Below are 15398 nucleotides of genomic sequence, written 5' to 3' on the forward strand. Positions count from 1 at the left end.
CTGCGTAATGTATTCTGAAATGACCACTTGTAATCTCTATCAGAAGTCCATTTGACAAGATGACAGTAGGAGATGAAAATGGAATTTGAAAATATTGAAATTGATTTTTAAAAAATGGTCTTTCAAGGTTTTCAAGACATCCAAGTCATAATCTACCTAGTATATATTTATGTCACATGCAGATAAACTTGTTATGTAATGATTAACACATTTTACTACTCATCTAATAAGCTGCCACAGTTTTAATGAGGGTGAGTAAAAAAGAAAAGCAAATGTGTTGGTTAAATTCATCAAGAGTTTGGCTTAATGTTTCTTTTTACTGCCAACCCCACTTATTTGTAAATGGCAGATGAAATCTTAGCCCAAAATATGGCCAGAATCAAACTACTATAAAAAAACCAAAAAAACCAAAAACACATGGGAATCACTGCTTTACCAAAGGGATTATGTATCCATGAATAATAACATTATAGGAAAAGACAGACTTGAAATTGTAACTGATGAATGGTGTAATTGTAAGTGATGAATGGTGGAAAATGTGAGAATTGATAGCCAACTAAATGTTTGCTGCTTGATAGAAAGTCTGTGTACTGGATGCTTGGGGAATGCCTTAAAGCTCTTTATTGTGTACCTTACAATTTTCTCTCCAGCCCCTTTTAGCCGGGTGGACCACCTGACACTTTAGTAACCTTCTGGCTGGTTTTGGATGGTTACTGAAAAGTTGTGTCAAAATAAAAGGACACTGGACAGTTGGGACATAATACAAAAACAATGGAAAAATGGGACATACTGAGGTGTGGGCAAAGTTGGAACCAAGTACAGGTGGGCGGTAGAAAGCCTACAAAATTATAGGGTAATTGGAGTCTTATGGCAACAACAACTGGAAATACTACATTTGTCATATGTTGCCCTGGCCACTTTTTGACCATTGGTTCCAGCTTCATCCCACACGCCTTTAACATTAACAATAATTTAGATATTCTATAGTTAGGTACTAATGCAAAGTAAATTCACTCTATGACAAAATAAGGCTAATTTTGGCTAAATACGTTTCCAACTACAAAAATATAAGACATGCTCGCTTCTGTGAGACTCTCCACAAGGTGTTTCCTTGTCCTCCTAAAACAATTCGCCGCTAATATCAGCTTTCACCTCATCTAGAGAACATTGTAGAAAATTTTTGCAGAATTTTCTTATTACTTGCTACGCCGGCTTCCCTGGTCCTATGATATTTTGTGGTTTGGCTTCCTGCTTTTTACGTGTTTATTATTGTTTCCTTCTGGTCTCTATCTGGACTACCATCAACTCCAATCAGCATGATCTTCTCAGGTAGGGGTGAGTTACAACAGGAATAAGATTCTGCTCTGTGCTCAATAATGCCTCTCATATTTACTGGTTATGGGCACTCTGGATACGTTCTTGGTGATCATTCTGGTTTATTATGCGCCCACATCCAGGCAAAAAGCCTTTTTCCACTCTTTATTTCCAAGCTAATGCCTACAGTAGTGGCACCTTGATGTTGATGGGGAACTTCAAATTGGCTTTAGATAAAATTCTTGATAATTTTTTTTTTTTTTTTTAAATAGAAACACTCTTTAGAATAGGAGTTTAGCTTCCTTTTTGGCCCTATTTTAGACACTATGCTTATTTTTTGCTGACTGAATATTCAAGAATTGATTACACAGCCTTACCTTCCTCCCAGGTGCCCCTCTTTATCTTTGCTTGCATTTTGTCCACCTCCTAATCCAACAATGATCCCCTGGTTTTACAGTTCAGGGGGCTGGTGGAGCATCATGTCCACTGGTAACTGAACAGAGCTTCGCTCTACTTAAGCTAGGACAGTTCCACAAGTATATATTGGAATGAGCACTATCACATTGCTTGCAATGTTTAAGGGGAAAATATCTGTTTTGTATCTTTCCTTTGTAATATTTTCTTGAAAACAATTTAACATGAGGCTTTGGAAAGTTGCCTTGGGCTTGTCTTAAGACTCAGAAGCCTGGCAGGGAGTAGCTGATGACCTCTCCAGGTTCCTACTTAACACATCTTTGAGTGAAGCCCATTAAAATCCAATAATAATATGATGGTACATGATATTAGACAGAATCTCTTGACTCAACCAACAAGCCTACCCTGGGGTGTGGTGAGCAGGGGGCTATGGCTCATATTCGGTGGTTCTGCCCTAAGATCCATGTATTTTGAAAGACAATATACATTTTTATTTCCTCCTAACTCACTTTCACTCAGGAAAATCACTTTTCCTAAAGTACCAAAAATTGTTCTATTTATCAGGGTTTATGTATATATTCTTGGCAGTACATATTACTATACCTTATTCTGGAGATCATCCACACTTGCTCTTGGCCCAGGTTAACTGAAGTTAAACTGAATAATGATCAATATTAAACTATTATGCATTGTTAATAATAATCTAGTGGTTTGCCAAAAGATGTTAGTTATGTGAATTATTTACCTTTCTTATGGAAATAGAAGTTCAAGCTTTCTATTCTTCTCTTATTCTTTTTCTATGCGTTTTTGTTGTTGCAGGTCTGAGTAGGACTAGGGGATCTGCATTCTCATTAGCTCCCCTTACCTTAAACCCCTCTCCAGCCATAATCTCTGTTTCTGAATCTTCTGATTTTCCTATTGTACCTGTTTGCTTCTTAGTTTGCACAAGTAACTCCATGAAGTCCCCTTGCTTGAAAGAACTGGAATCTTCCGCAAACAATCCTGTATTTGCTGGTGGAAAGTGGAAACATTACCTGAGGTACCTCTCCCTTTGATAGTCTCTACCTACCTGTCCCATGATCTGCTCAGTCACATTACCTTTTCTGCTCTCTAGTTTCAGATCTCAGCTTTATCCTGATCATCTTTGAATATGTCTTCTGCTTTACAACTTTGTACCTCAACAATATCACTGGTTTCTGATCCGGGCTCCTGCTTTTAAATTATTGTCCTGAATTTAACCAGTTCTGATCATACCACTGTCTTAAGATACTGGACCGTGCTCCTCCTATCTTGCTGCCGTTACCTTGCTAGCTCCAGTATGCAGCATTTGCTTCAGCAGGTACAGCAAAACAGCAGACCATGAAAAGCCACATTGTGAACTTTCTTTGGAAGTTGTAATAAATGCCAGTCTACCACGGCATCTGCTTTCATGACTCCAGCAACAAGTCTAGCTCCTGTTTCACCTAATTCCACACTATATATTCTGGCTCCTACTCACTGCTATGGTGACCCTGTGCTTTGTCCAGAGTTCATAAACCAAAACCACATTCAGTTTGAATTGCACACCTGGAACTTTCCCACAGAATACCTTACACAGACATTGTTTATTTCTTTACTAGCAGAAGAGATCATAGCCTGGCCCTTCCCCCTGAGAGAAGAGTGATCAAGTTTTGAATGAGTTTTCATACTTTTCTACAAACTTTGTCAGGTTTTGGATGAACCAGGTAAAGTTTGCTTTGCTGCCTCTGAAATCCTTCCCCTAGGTTAGACCTCACTCAGTATGGCCAACTATACTGTAAAATATTTATCCTGGCAAGGGTATTAAATTGCCTTGTGGCAATGTTCTGACTTGGCCTACCAGGCTATATTAACGATGAACTTGCCCAGCAGTGATCTTTCACCTTATCTTGATAAACTAATGTCGCTATGTATCTAGGACCAAACACATGAGACCCAGAGAGCCTTGTGTCCCATTAGGTTGGCACCTAATTTAAGGAACCCATTGGCAGTCTTTGAGCCCATGCAAGTTGACAGGGCACAGCTTTCTCCTAAAGAATGTGTTCACTACTGAGGTCACAATTTCCATATACTGCATCAGAGAAGGCCATTACCAAGCTAAACTGCCCACAACAATAAAGAGGGTTCTTTAAGCAAACCTACCACCTCCCTGCATTATTATTCCCAAGCCTTTTTTTAGAATCTGGTGCTGCAGGGAACTAGGACTATTTTCTGTGATCCCTAAAGCCTTTGACTCTTGTAATGCTCCAATTGTATTCAGAACTTTATGAACGACTTTTGGGTATGTTTGGGCAGTAGTCTATTTTAATGAAATTTTGGTCTATTCCAGGGATCTACCACACCATGTGAAAATAGTTCTTGGACTTTGGGTCAGCAGCCAAATAGTTGGGAAAATGTTGTAAGAAACTCTACAAAAGTTTTGTTTCTGGGTTAATTGACCCAGAAATTGTAAATTGTAATTGTAAATTGACCCAACTAAAATTACAATTAAATGGCACAAACCAAATACCCAGCATGCCCCCCTCTCTACCCTAGACCCCTAATCCCCAACTTTATAAGGGACCTAGCACTGCAAAGGCCAGGGTTCTATTTTCTGAGCTAGCCATGCTGCAATAGATTCTCAGTTCGGTGTCCTGGAGAACCAGACTCTTATCGAACCTGTGTCAACTCAGTACTTGCATTAGACCAGGCACCTTCAATAAATTCCATAAAGACCTCCAAAAGAGGTAAAGCTGAACTAAAGTTTCACTTTAAATATTTGTGACTAGGCAGGGCTTTACTGCAGAAAAGGGACAGGCTATGTTCCTTTTGCAATAAGCATTCTTACTTGCCAGATCAGGATTGGTTGCTGGGATACCCGGCACATACCAACTTTCTCTGAAGTTGCCGGGACTTGATAAACTTCGGTGCTCCTGGAGTTATGTCATCCTTGCCAATCAGGATAGCCAAAGATCAGACAAAAAAAAAAAAAAGATGGCAGCACCTGCATCATAACAGTTGTATAAAAAAGGATTTAGTTCCACTTTAGGATTTTAGTTTGCATTTTAAGTCAGTATTTTAAGACCTCCTTAAGGCAGATGTGGGCAATTTGTGTGCCTATTGCCTTGAATTAATTACTTATTTCTTCTGCTGAAGCATTTAAAAAAAAATTACATTTACTCCCACATAAGCTACAGATACAAATGATTTAAGAGGTTGGAAAAAAGCAGTGTAAAATGCTCTGGGTGAAGCATAATAAAAGTGGGCTAGGAAAGCACATACTGTAAAAAATCTGGCATTGAGTAGTCTAACAAAGTCTTATAAAAAAAAAAAAAAAAATACCTATATTAGCCTAACAATTCCTCCTCCTAACAGGCGCGCCAGTCACATTTAGGAATATTATTCTTCATATTTAGCATATTGATTTGATTTATGGAATGAATAGTTTCCTTTTCCTAATAATGGCAGATGGAAAATTTCTAATGAATTGGATTGTGATTCAGATGAAAGCTAATTAACACATTTCATATCCATGAATAATTCCTTAAAACATTAGATCCATTGTTAATGCTATATAGTCTTTTTTTCAATGGTCAGATAAAAGCCTGCTCTCATTCTTGCTATCATGTGGACAATGAATGAACACCGCAATGACCCTGGCAGCAAATATCCTCCTATCTACCATTCCCAGGCCTGACTGTGTGAGCTGTGTGTTGTTAAACACATAAAAAAAAAAGCCATGGATTTGGTAATTATTTTTCTTGCACGCTTCATAAGGAAATTGATGGATTACATTGCATGTGTCCTTCTTCTATGCCGGATATGATGGATGACTCGCTTAGCACTCCCGCTTAAAGCATTTTCGATTGCAAGAAGAAAAAATCTTTTCTAATGCTTTTTTTTTTTTTACTTCCCTCCCATTTCCATTGTCCTAATAGATATGAAGACTTGAAAACTTGACAATAATTTAAATTAAAATGTATCAACATGCAAACCCCCCAAATTACATTTAAAAAATGGAAAGTGCTTTCTCTGACAAATAGAAATTTACAGAAAAGAGAAGAAAAGACTATTTTAAACCTTTGTATGCTAATGAGATGTCAGTGGAAGGGTTAAAGCCATGAAATTTGGTGGCTGGAAGAAATATATTAGGATTAAGTGTTCGATGAATCCACCATGGGTTATATTACACTGCTCAAATTTATCACAGAAAACATGAATTTCGAACAGAACCAACAACATTAGTAATGTTCCCCACAGCCTGAACATTTGCTCAATATGTCATTCTCTAATAGTGCTGTGGTAAACAATTCAAAATGTCACAGACAGGAGGAAGTGTCTGCGCTTTTGGGAACAGGAAATTCTAAGTGTGGGTGACATGCTGGGGCTTGTCTTTCAAGATGGAATAAACAGACTGCTTACAAAGTACCAGTTAATGAGACAGCATTTATAGGGACAGTGATGAAGACAAAATATGAGTTTAGCTGTCATTCTTAAACTTTTCAAAATTATACTTTTTTTATTACTTTAAAAAACTACTGTAATCAATTTTTGCAACCTGCTGTAGGTATTTTTTATGTTTAAACTTATTTGGATATTAACCAATAAGTAACTTTAAAATGAAAAACCCTGTGGTCATTTTTTATTCTCATGTAGTATCCAAATAAGAAATAAAGAATTTTTTAACGAATATACTACAGGTGGGGAAACTCCCAAAACCTCAGGGCCCCAAACACCACATAAACTGCATAAAGGACCCCCTTGCCCCAATATATCATACAGTCACCAGATCTCTACAAAAGACCTTTGAACAATATTACCAACGATTATATACTGCTGCTCTATCCAATCCTTTCGTTTTGAATGATCTTTTAGAGAAAGCTAAACTATCCAATTTAACTGCTGATCAGAAAGCCCAACTCAACGGCCCAACTTGCCCAATAACGGGGGAAGTCAGAGTTGAATGAGCTTTCGGCCAGCTCTTCACATCTTATATACAGTATATATATAAAAACCCTGTTACAAGGCTTTTCCTTTATTGGGACCCTATCAAACCAGTTAAAATGACTAGAGGAACCCACCAGGGTTGTCCACTATAGCCAATATTTTGAAGATTTTGTAGGTATCCTGGTAGGAAATACAAGATTTAAAGTTACAGTGTTCATGGATGACTTAATGCTATACATAGATAAACCAAAACACAATCTTTCAGCAATACTGTAGCTACTGAAACAATATGGCACAATTTCTGGGTATTCCATCAATCTGGACAAATCGAAGGCCCTCTATTTATCTAAATACATTAGACCTCACTGGAGCCATCAATACCCATTTGTCTGTTGTAAAGAGTTATGATCCCCAAAAATGTGTCTAAATTACACTATTTAAATTTCACACTACTACGGCAAACAGTTAAAGAACATTTGCAGAAATGGTCAAATTTATCCATCCCATACCTGGGGAGAATTAGAAGTGGTAGTGTTCCCTAAGCATCTGTACACACTCCAGATGCTTCCAATAATCCTAAGACACAAAGTACCTCAAGATCTATATAGAATTTTTAGAGCCGTCATCTGGGTGAGGAAACAAGCCAGATTGAGTATATATATCCTACAACAATCAGTAAAGAATGGTGGTATTAATTTCCCGAATGTTTAGCTGTATAGCTGGGCTTCCATAACTAGATATCTAAGGGACTGCCTTCATAGTACAGCCAGTAATAAAGACACTGCACTTGATCAACAATTGCTCCCGAAAATGAATCTACTACTGAAGTTATCCACTACATATGCATAAAGAACTACTACCCCAAGAGGTTCTAGATAGCCAGCTTAAACTGAGAGGTGCGTTTAAACTTAACATCCACTCCTTACTGTTCTTGCCCCTATGGGAAAATGTGGATTTCCTATGGGTTTGGCAAACACCATCAAAGACGGACTTGCCCCTCGTTTAATATGCCCACACCTTATCTATTTATAAATCAGATCCAATACATCAACGGTTTTAAAACACTTATCAGACTCAGATTGGAAAAACCTGCTTGACAAACTATTCGCAAGCCCTAACCTGGCAAAACGTGCAATAGCAGGACAATCACCAAATTGCCACCTGTAAAACCTTCTGCCAAAAAATGGCTTTCACTTAAATCTGCCACATCAATCTTATATAATTTGGTGAATGTGTGCATAGACAATCAAGTAGCCACCCTACAAACCTGGCAGATTGTAGCTTGATTGTGATATGCCCAGGATGCACTTACTGATCTTGTCAAGTGCCTGTCAACAGGGAACAATGGATCACAATTTCCAATTGCATATGCCTGCACAGCAGTCTAGTGGATCCGATAAAAAGGGTTGCTGTTAACCCCAGCCTTGTGTTCCTGAACTTAGCTTCATCTGAGCTCAGCTGCTGCTGGGGTGGAAATTATGATGCCCAAGGCAACTTCCTAAGTTTCAATATAGAATACTGAATCAGGCTGGTCATTATTGCAGAAAAGAACAGTGATGTCCCTTCTGCAATAATATGTTTCCAGGTTTCTGTCAAAAAGTTGAGCTGTGCATGCGCATCTTTGGTTGCCAGGATACCCAGTCTTTGTGAAAGTTACATCATCGCAGTCCGACCAGATGGCAAAAGATAATCTACCAGAAGAAAAAAAAAGAAGATTGTGGCACCCTGAGAGGGAATGGGGACAGGTGAGTAACACAAGGTGTTCAGTTCTGCCAGGGACGAGACACCCCTGGTCCCTGGTAGATGTGCACATGCGTATACTTCTCTTAAGTGCCTATTATTATAAATAATAAAAAAAAAAAGAAAAAAAAAAAAAAAAAAAAAAAGAGACATGCCACCACTAAGCAACTAATAATCTTTATTCAAAATGTGTACATTTTTTGTCTTAATGTCAAGGGCAGGCTGCTCACTTCAATAGGTTGGAATACCAATCTCAAATGATACAGGGACTACCATCCTTGGACCAACAGCTACTTGATAGATTTTACAGCCAGGGGGACAGATGGAAGTTAAAAGCAAAAACTCTGTGGAGGTTGAGCACTTGTACCCAGAGACTATCAATTCACACACCAGATATCAGTCACACAAGCAAACCGGTAGTTGGTGAACTTTAACGATTAGCCCCCAACCTTTAGAACAGCAAAAGGCCCCACCTTGTGGGTATTTTCATTCTTCTGGAGCTGTGGAAAAAACATGCTGTTGCTAGCAGTTAAGTTTTTATTAATATCATCTAGGCATGCTCCAAAAAGACATTTGCAATTGAAGGGCAAGTCTGTGGGTGCCTAAATGATTGATTGAACATTTGATCCACCAATCATTTAAGCAAAACTAACCTATGGATAACTAATGCCAAAGACGATAGCTTGGACACCAAAGTTGTTGGATCCAGTGCTGCATTAAAACTAAATTTAAAGCCCTAGATTATTTTTCCAAGCCCTGATGACCCTAAAAAAAGGTCCCTCTTCCAAGCCCTCATACAGGAGTTCTGCCTCCTCTGTCAAGGTTTGGGAGACCAGTGCCATTGTGAGAATTAGGAACATTTAGCAACTGTCAACTGCATAAGCTTACCTGAACATTTTAGTTTAAGCATACCAAACGATGTAGGTGCCAATAATGATTGAAAAATGTTGAATAATCCAGTTTAAGCATTTCCTTAACTGTCCTAAAAAGGGACAAAGCTTTGTGCTGTTCCAGAGATAAGCTGTTTCCTACAGAGAAGACCTGAAGTCTGTGTCCTCCCAAGGCATAATAATTATGCCAGTTGCTTACTAGGACTGGAAATTCCAGCAAGTAGGAGCAGACCCTTTTTGGGCTAGGATTCCACATAACCTGGGCCTAGGTTTTTACAAGCCTTTGTAGTCTAGAATTGAAGATGGTCCTGGCATGCCTGAGTTACAGAAGTGGATACAGTTGAGGAAGCAACATGAAAAAGAATCTGCTTACACTTGATGGTTGGAACTGGGGAGACTACATAGATTTATATTAACTAGTAGTCTTAGGGCAGGTTCAAACCTGGCTTGGGATTTACCAAATCCACTTGGTGGATTCCATCAGCTGGCCCCTTGAGCCCTAAAGAATCAGCATCCAAATATTTGATAACTGGGGGCAGTGAGTAGTACCAGTAACACTCAAGTGTCAAACTTCACGGCCAGTACGAACAAAGCCTTAAGAAGGCGTTGTGTCCTCCAGTGAATAGCAGGAAAACAGACTTTAATGCAGCTCCCTATTGATTGTTAAATGTTTACATTATTTTTTAAATAACTATTGTTAGTACTGTTCTTTATTTGACTTGGTATCATCCTCTTGCAATCCCTTATACAGCAAAACTTAGGTCGAGAGGGGCAGGACTGTAAGCCAATCAGGTGTGCTGCTACAAAACTAACTCTCTTTAGCAGTGGTCACCAACCGGAGATGGACCCCGCTGGGAGGGTGCACTGACCACAGCCACGGACCATGTCTCCCGTAAGGATCACAGGCTGAGAGCAGTGGGCCGATTGTGTCTCTGGACACAACCTGCCCACTCTCCCATCGCAGGCTTAGACCTGCGATGGCAGAGTGGGTGGGTTCTGGCATCATGACGTCACTCTGGGGAAAGTTTCTTCCCCTTTGAGTTACACATGGCTCCCCGCACATGCTGGAGTCTGTGAAATTAGTTGTCCATGACGTCCAAAAGGTTGGCAACCACTGGTCGTTTGTACAAAACTGAATTGTCTATAGTCCAGTTCTAGAAACACTACTTCTTAAAGATTCAGTGAGCGTTGAGACCACAGGCCTGGAAGTGTGTAAATTAAGGAAAAAAAAATAAAGGTAATGTAGCCCAAGTTTGAGGACCGGCAAGCTTTAATATCTGTCATTGCACTTGTCATTCTTGGATTTGAATAATTTTAAAACGCTTACATTACCTGGTATGGCAAGATTGCGGAGGGCACTCAGAGCAGCATGCTGTACAGCTACATCCCCGTTCTCAACGTGTTGTTCTAACAGGTCTAATAGTTGGTGGACAACTCCAAGCTGTACCATTCGCACACAGTTACTGTCTGAAAACAATAAACAGAAGCAAAATGTATATTAAAGCAAAGTTTGACAAAAGGTAGAGTTTTATCAAGACAAACATGTTGCATATTCTGCCTTTGGAAACTTTTGTTGTATAAAAAATAAATAGGGAGGGGGATGGAAGGCCATGTCATGTATGTTAATTAAAAAAAGGAAAAGTATATATACCGGTAGTAGTTTTTTGGGGGAATGACCACTGCCCAATGCTATAGAGGAGAACACAGTGGGGTGTGGCTTGTTAAGGCTTTACGTCCTATCTCCAATCAACAGAATAACACGATGTGTACAGCACTCAATCACTCCTCTGTCACTGGGAACAATTACAAAAGATTGTTTCTGATGACAATCCTCTGACATCCAGACATCTCTGTAAGGCTTAAGCTGCGTACACACGTGCAATTTTTGTCGTTGGAAAGGATCTTTCACGATCCTTTCCAACGACAAAGGACACGATGCATGAACGGTGCTGTACATACAGCACCGTTCTGCTCTATGGAGAGGGGAGGGGGAGAGCGACGGAGCGGCACCCTGCTGCGCGCTCTCCCCCTTCCCTTTCATTGGGATCGGTCGTTGTTCATCGTCCATGGATCCGCCAGGACTGTCGTTCTGACGATGGACGCCGCCGACTGTACACACGCCAGATTTTCGCCCGATATCTGGCCGATGCCGATTATCGGGCGATAAAAATCTGACGTGTGTACGCAGCTTTACAAATCTGCATATCTACATTTCCCACAAGGTCATCTAGGTCATGGCCACTAAAGGCAGAATGAATTTGAGCCCCTGCCAATGCTTTCACATTTTCTGGGGATCTTGTGCCTGCTTTACAGCTCCCTTCTCTGTATTGTTCTTTGTACACATGAGGAGAAACCTGGGCTCCCCAGACAATCTGAAGAGGTTTGGTAGAAGCTACAGAGGACATTGTGTCTGAACAACCTCACGTGACTCTCACCCTACTTTCACTTGTCTGAGTCACATGAGCCTGGTTCCACTAATCTCTGGACTCAGGTAGCGGAGAAGGAGCTGCCAGTTGTCAACTCAAAGGTACCTGGATAAGATGGGGGTCACGTGACTGGGGTGGGGACAGGTGTAAAGGGCTGTACAGAGTTGGGCAGGAAGAAGAGGGCAGCAAAGACTAGATGGCCTAGGAGGAAAATATAAAACTGTCCCAGAATATTTGAGGACTGATACATATATCAAATGTCTGAACTAAATGCATTTTAATAAAGCATAATTCTTCCTTGCCATGGTATTTTGTCAGAGTTACTATGTCAGAGTGCACAAAAATCAAAAACAGTAAAAGAAAAATCTATATTTTATTATAACTCTTTCTCAAATAGTAGTCTATATTAATTAGTAGGCTAATACTACTTTAAGGAATGAAAAAGAAAAGGTAATTTTTTAAAATATGATTTTATCATTAGGCTTTTCACTTTTTCTCCTGAGTATTCCATTAGTCTGTATCATGAAACAAAGACTACAGCTGTCTAGCAGACACAAGGCATTATGTGAGTTAGCCATCCTTCTTTTTTGACTGTCACTATCTCCTTTTAATCTACATCCACCCTATAAACCTAGCCGTCAGTACCAACATATTCAAGCTTTTTCAATCTGCACACTGCGTGCATGTCAGACACTCAATCTTAGTCCAGTTGGGATATCCTAATAGAAGTAAGCACCTTTAGGAGCAGTGGATGGGAAGCTGACATATCTATCAGCTCCAAGCTAAAATGCTTCATCATTCTGTGAAGGTTAGCAGCAGAAAGTAGGGCACTGCTCTCCTCCCACCCCTGTTCACAGTCACTACTTTTTAACTTGCAAGTGAAAAACCATTGAGCCCAAGGGAACTATTAGATTGCAGAATGGAAGGTGGAATAGGGGACACTGAACACAGGCACAGACTAATAACAAGAAAAAAAGGGCAAAGGCTCATCACTATTTCATAAAATATGGCTTACAGTAAAATAATTTTTATAATACCTATTCCCAAAATGTGCAAACTGCAGCTACATTTTATTGTGTTCAAAATTATTTTTTAAATTATTCATAAGTATGCAAACAGTTCTTGGTGAAATAATTCTCTCTCTAGTTATTTGAGAAGGGATGTCTGTCTTCTGGATTGACCTAAATAGCAGTTCTGAAGGTAAGGGCATGATTTATGAAATATAAATTACCAATACAATTAGCACTAGGGCGGTTTGTTTCCACAAAGCAATGGACTTACAATTGTGTGTTTACCATTATTGTACCTGAAACAATTATTGTACTTGTGGCAGTTTTTTTTTCTTAAAGTGTACCGTGTGAGAACCGCTTTTTATTGCAATCCGGGGCTCTGTTATAAAGATATTTCCTTCCCCTATTATTGGTAATAGATACAAAATATATAAAGTCGACAGATTCCAGATTTTCTCTAGTTTGCATAAAATGTGTTTTTGTTTCTTTCCAAATTCTTTATGTAGATTTTTCCTTATTTCCTTATCTTTTTCCACAGAGAGAGAGGGAGGAAGTCTCTGGATTGTAGTAAAAATCTAGAAGGGGCTCTAATCCTTCTCCACTATTAAAAAAAAACTGGGTAAAGACAACATAGCTTGTCTGGGGAAGTTTGAAATTAGCCCAGTTATAATTATCAACAGTGGAGATGAGAATATGTGAATTCATAAGTAGTCTTAAAAAAAACTTCTGTAAATCTAGGAACTTTACACTTTGTGTTATTGGCACTGGGGCTTTTAGAAAATAAATTTCACAAGTATGCAGCAGAATGGCAAAGATTTGTGTTAAGGGGGGAAGGTACTTTAGGAGCCAAGCCTACAGCGGAGCATTGTTTCTAAACAAGGGTTCCTCCAAAGTTTCTTTGGGAAATTAGAAATGTGTGCCTCTCAGGTCAGTTTAACTGACACTAATGATCTTTTTGGTTTATTAGTAAGGGTGACATTCTTCCCAGTGGCCAGCAATGTAGGAAGCATTCTTCCTATTGACCAGCGTGCTAATGTACTATAAGCTGTGGATATGGTGGATAGGTCAGAAGTTCCCTGAAGACCTAAAAGTAATTTTAGGGTTTCCCCCATGGTAAAAAGGGTGAGAAATACTAGAAGAGAGGCTGGGTTAATGGCTGGTTTTTGCTGTTAATTAGTCATTTAAAAAAACCCTTTTACATTATGGCTATAGGAAGGATGTGGATTCAAGGGATAGAGGTGGATTAGGGGGCAGTATAGTTGAGGAGAACTGTGAGGCACTGGGGTTAAGGAGTTTTTGGAAGTTGAGTAGTGGGCTCTTGGGTTAAGATGGACTAGATATTTTTGGGGAGAAGAGGCACGGGAGTTGGGAGTTTGTAGAAGGTTTTTGTGGGGTAATTTTGGATATGCAATGAGGACTGGAGGTTGAAGGACTTGGTCAGGCACTTATTTACTTTGTAGTTAGGATGGGCTTAGTGTCTATGAAGGGGGCAGGACATGCTTAGACTTAGGTAGATGGGCTTATGCTTAGGCAGATGGTGGCATTGGTGTTGTTGAGGCCAGGGACTTCTGGAAAGGCTCCTTGAAGCTAAGGAGAGATAAGGGGGTGAAGATGGGACAGGGGCGGGAGTGACTTAACCAGAATAAATCAAGTGGAAGGTAGCTAAGGCATTGTAAAATGGGGCTGTGAGAGTCTGTAAAAGACATAGCAGTTCTGGGTTACAGTTGGGTTGGGAGCCTGTAAAGGAAGCTGATTAGGTAGACTAGAAGGCTGTGAAAAGGGCAGAGGCACACTAAGACTGATGCGGGCTATGAAACAATGATGTGACTGAGATGGGCTAAATGAAGGGCCCTAAGCAGAGTCATCTGTAAAATATGATGAACTAGCTGTAAAATGAATGACTTTGTAGAAGAAATGCTAAAACAGCTTAGAAGAAACTTAGGGTAGAAATAACTGCTGAAACATTATCGAGTTTAAATTGAGTTAGAGGATGTGGGAGAGTTCATTATGGTAGATTGTTGAGTTTTAGAATTGAGGGGAACTGTGAAGTTGCAGAAAGGATTGAGGTGATGGTTTTGTGGCTGAGGTAGGCTGAGGGACTGGTAATATTATGCAATATCTCTCTTTTCATTGTAAATTATTAGTAAAGTTCAACAACACACAAGCCATTCTTTTTTAGGATTCCCAAAGGACAAAGAAATCAATTCACCCAAAACTGTGGGATAAATTCACCTACCACCAAGTGCCAAAAATCACTTACCAGATCGCCTATAACTACTGATATATACATGTAGGCCCCAGGTTACATACGAGATAAGGACTGTAGGTTTTGTAAGCTCTTCAGGGCAGGGTTCTCTCTTCCTGTATCACTGTCTGTATTAGTCTGTCATTTGCAATCCCTATTTATTGTACAACGCTGCGTAATATGTTGGCGCTATATAAATCCTGTTTAATAATAATAATAGGTTTGTTTTTAAGTTGAATTTGTATGCAAGTCTGAACAGGTACATTGTTTTAATAAATGCAATTAGAACAGATATTTGTCTCAACATAATATTAGGCAGCATGGTGTCAGTTACTGTATAAAATCCTCAATGTGAGCTAATCATAAACAAAAAAAAACAAAAAAACTTTATGGAGCCTAGACATTGATTAACTTC

At 39.4% G+C, this 15398-nt stretch overlaps 1 protein-coding gene across 1 annotated transcript in view; it reads right to left on the bottom strand.

Annotated features, from left to right (window-relative positions):
- The window catches only part of LOC140339994 (rap1 GTPase-GDP dissociation stimulator 1-A-like), a 90497-nt gene that overhangs the window by 11752 nt on the left and 63347 nt on the right, over positions 1-15398 (bottom strand). The window contains exon 9 of the mRNA XM_072424930.1: positions 10635-10769. Within this exon, the coding sequence (XP_072281031.1) occupies positions 10635-10769 (135 nt within the window). The remainder of the gene's footprint in view (positions 1-10634; positions 10770-15398) is intronic.

Source organism: Pyxicephalus adspersus, chromosome 10 (assembly GCF_032062135.1).
Source record: "Pyxicephalus adspersus chromosome 10, UCB_Pads_2.0, whole genome shotgun sequence".
Taxonomy (NCBI): Eukaryota; Metazoa; Chordata; class Amphibia; order Anura; family Pyxicephalidae; genus Pyxicephalus; species Pyxicephalus adspersus.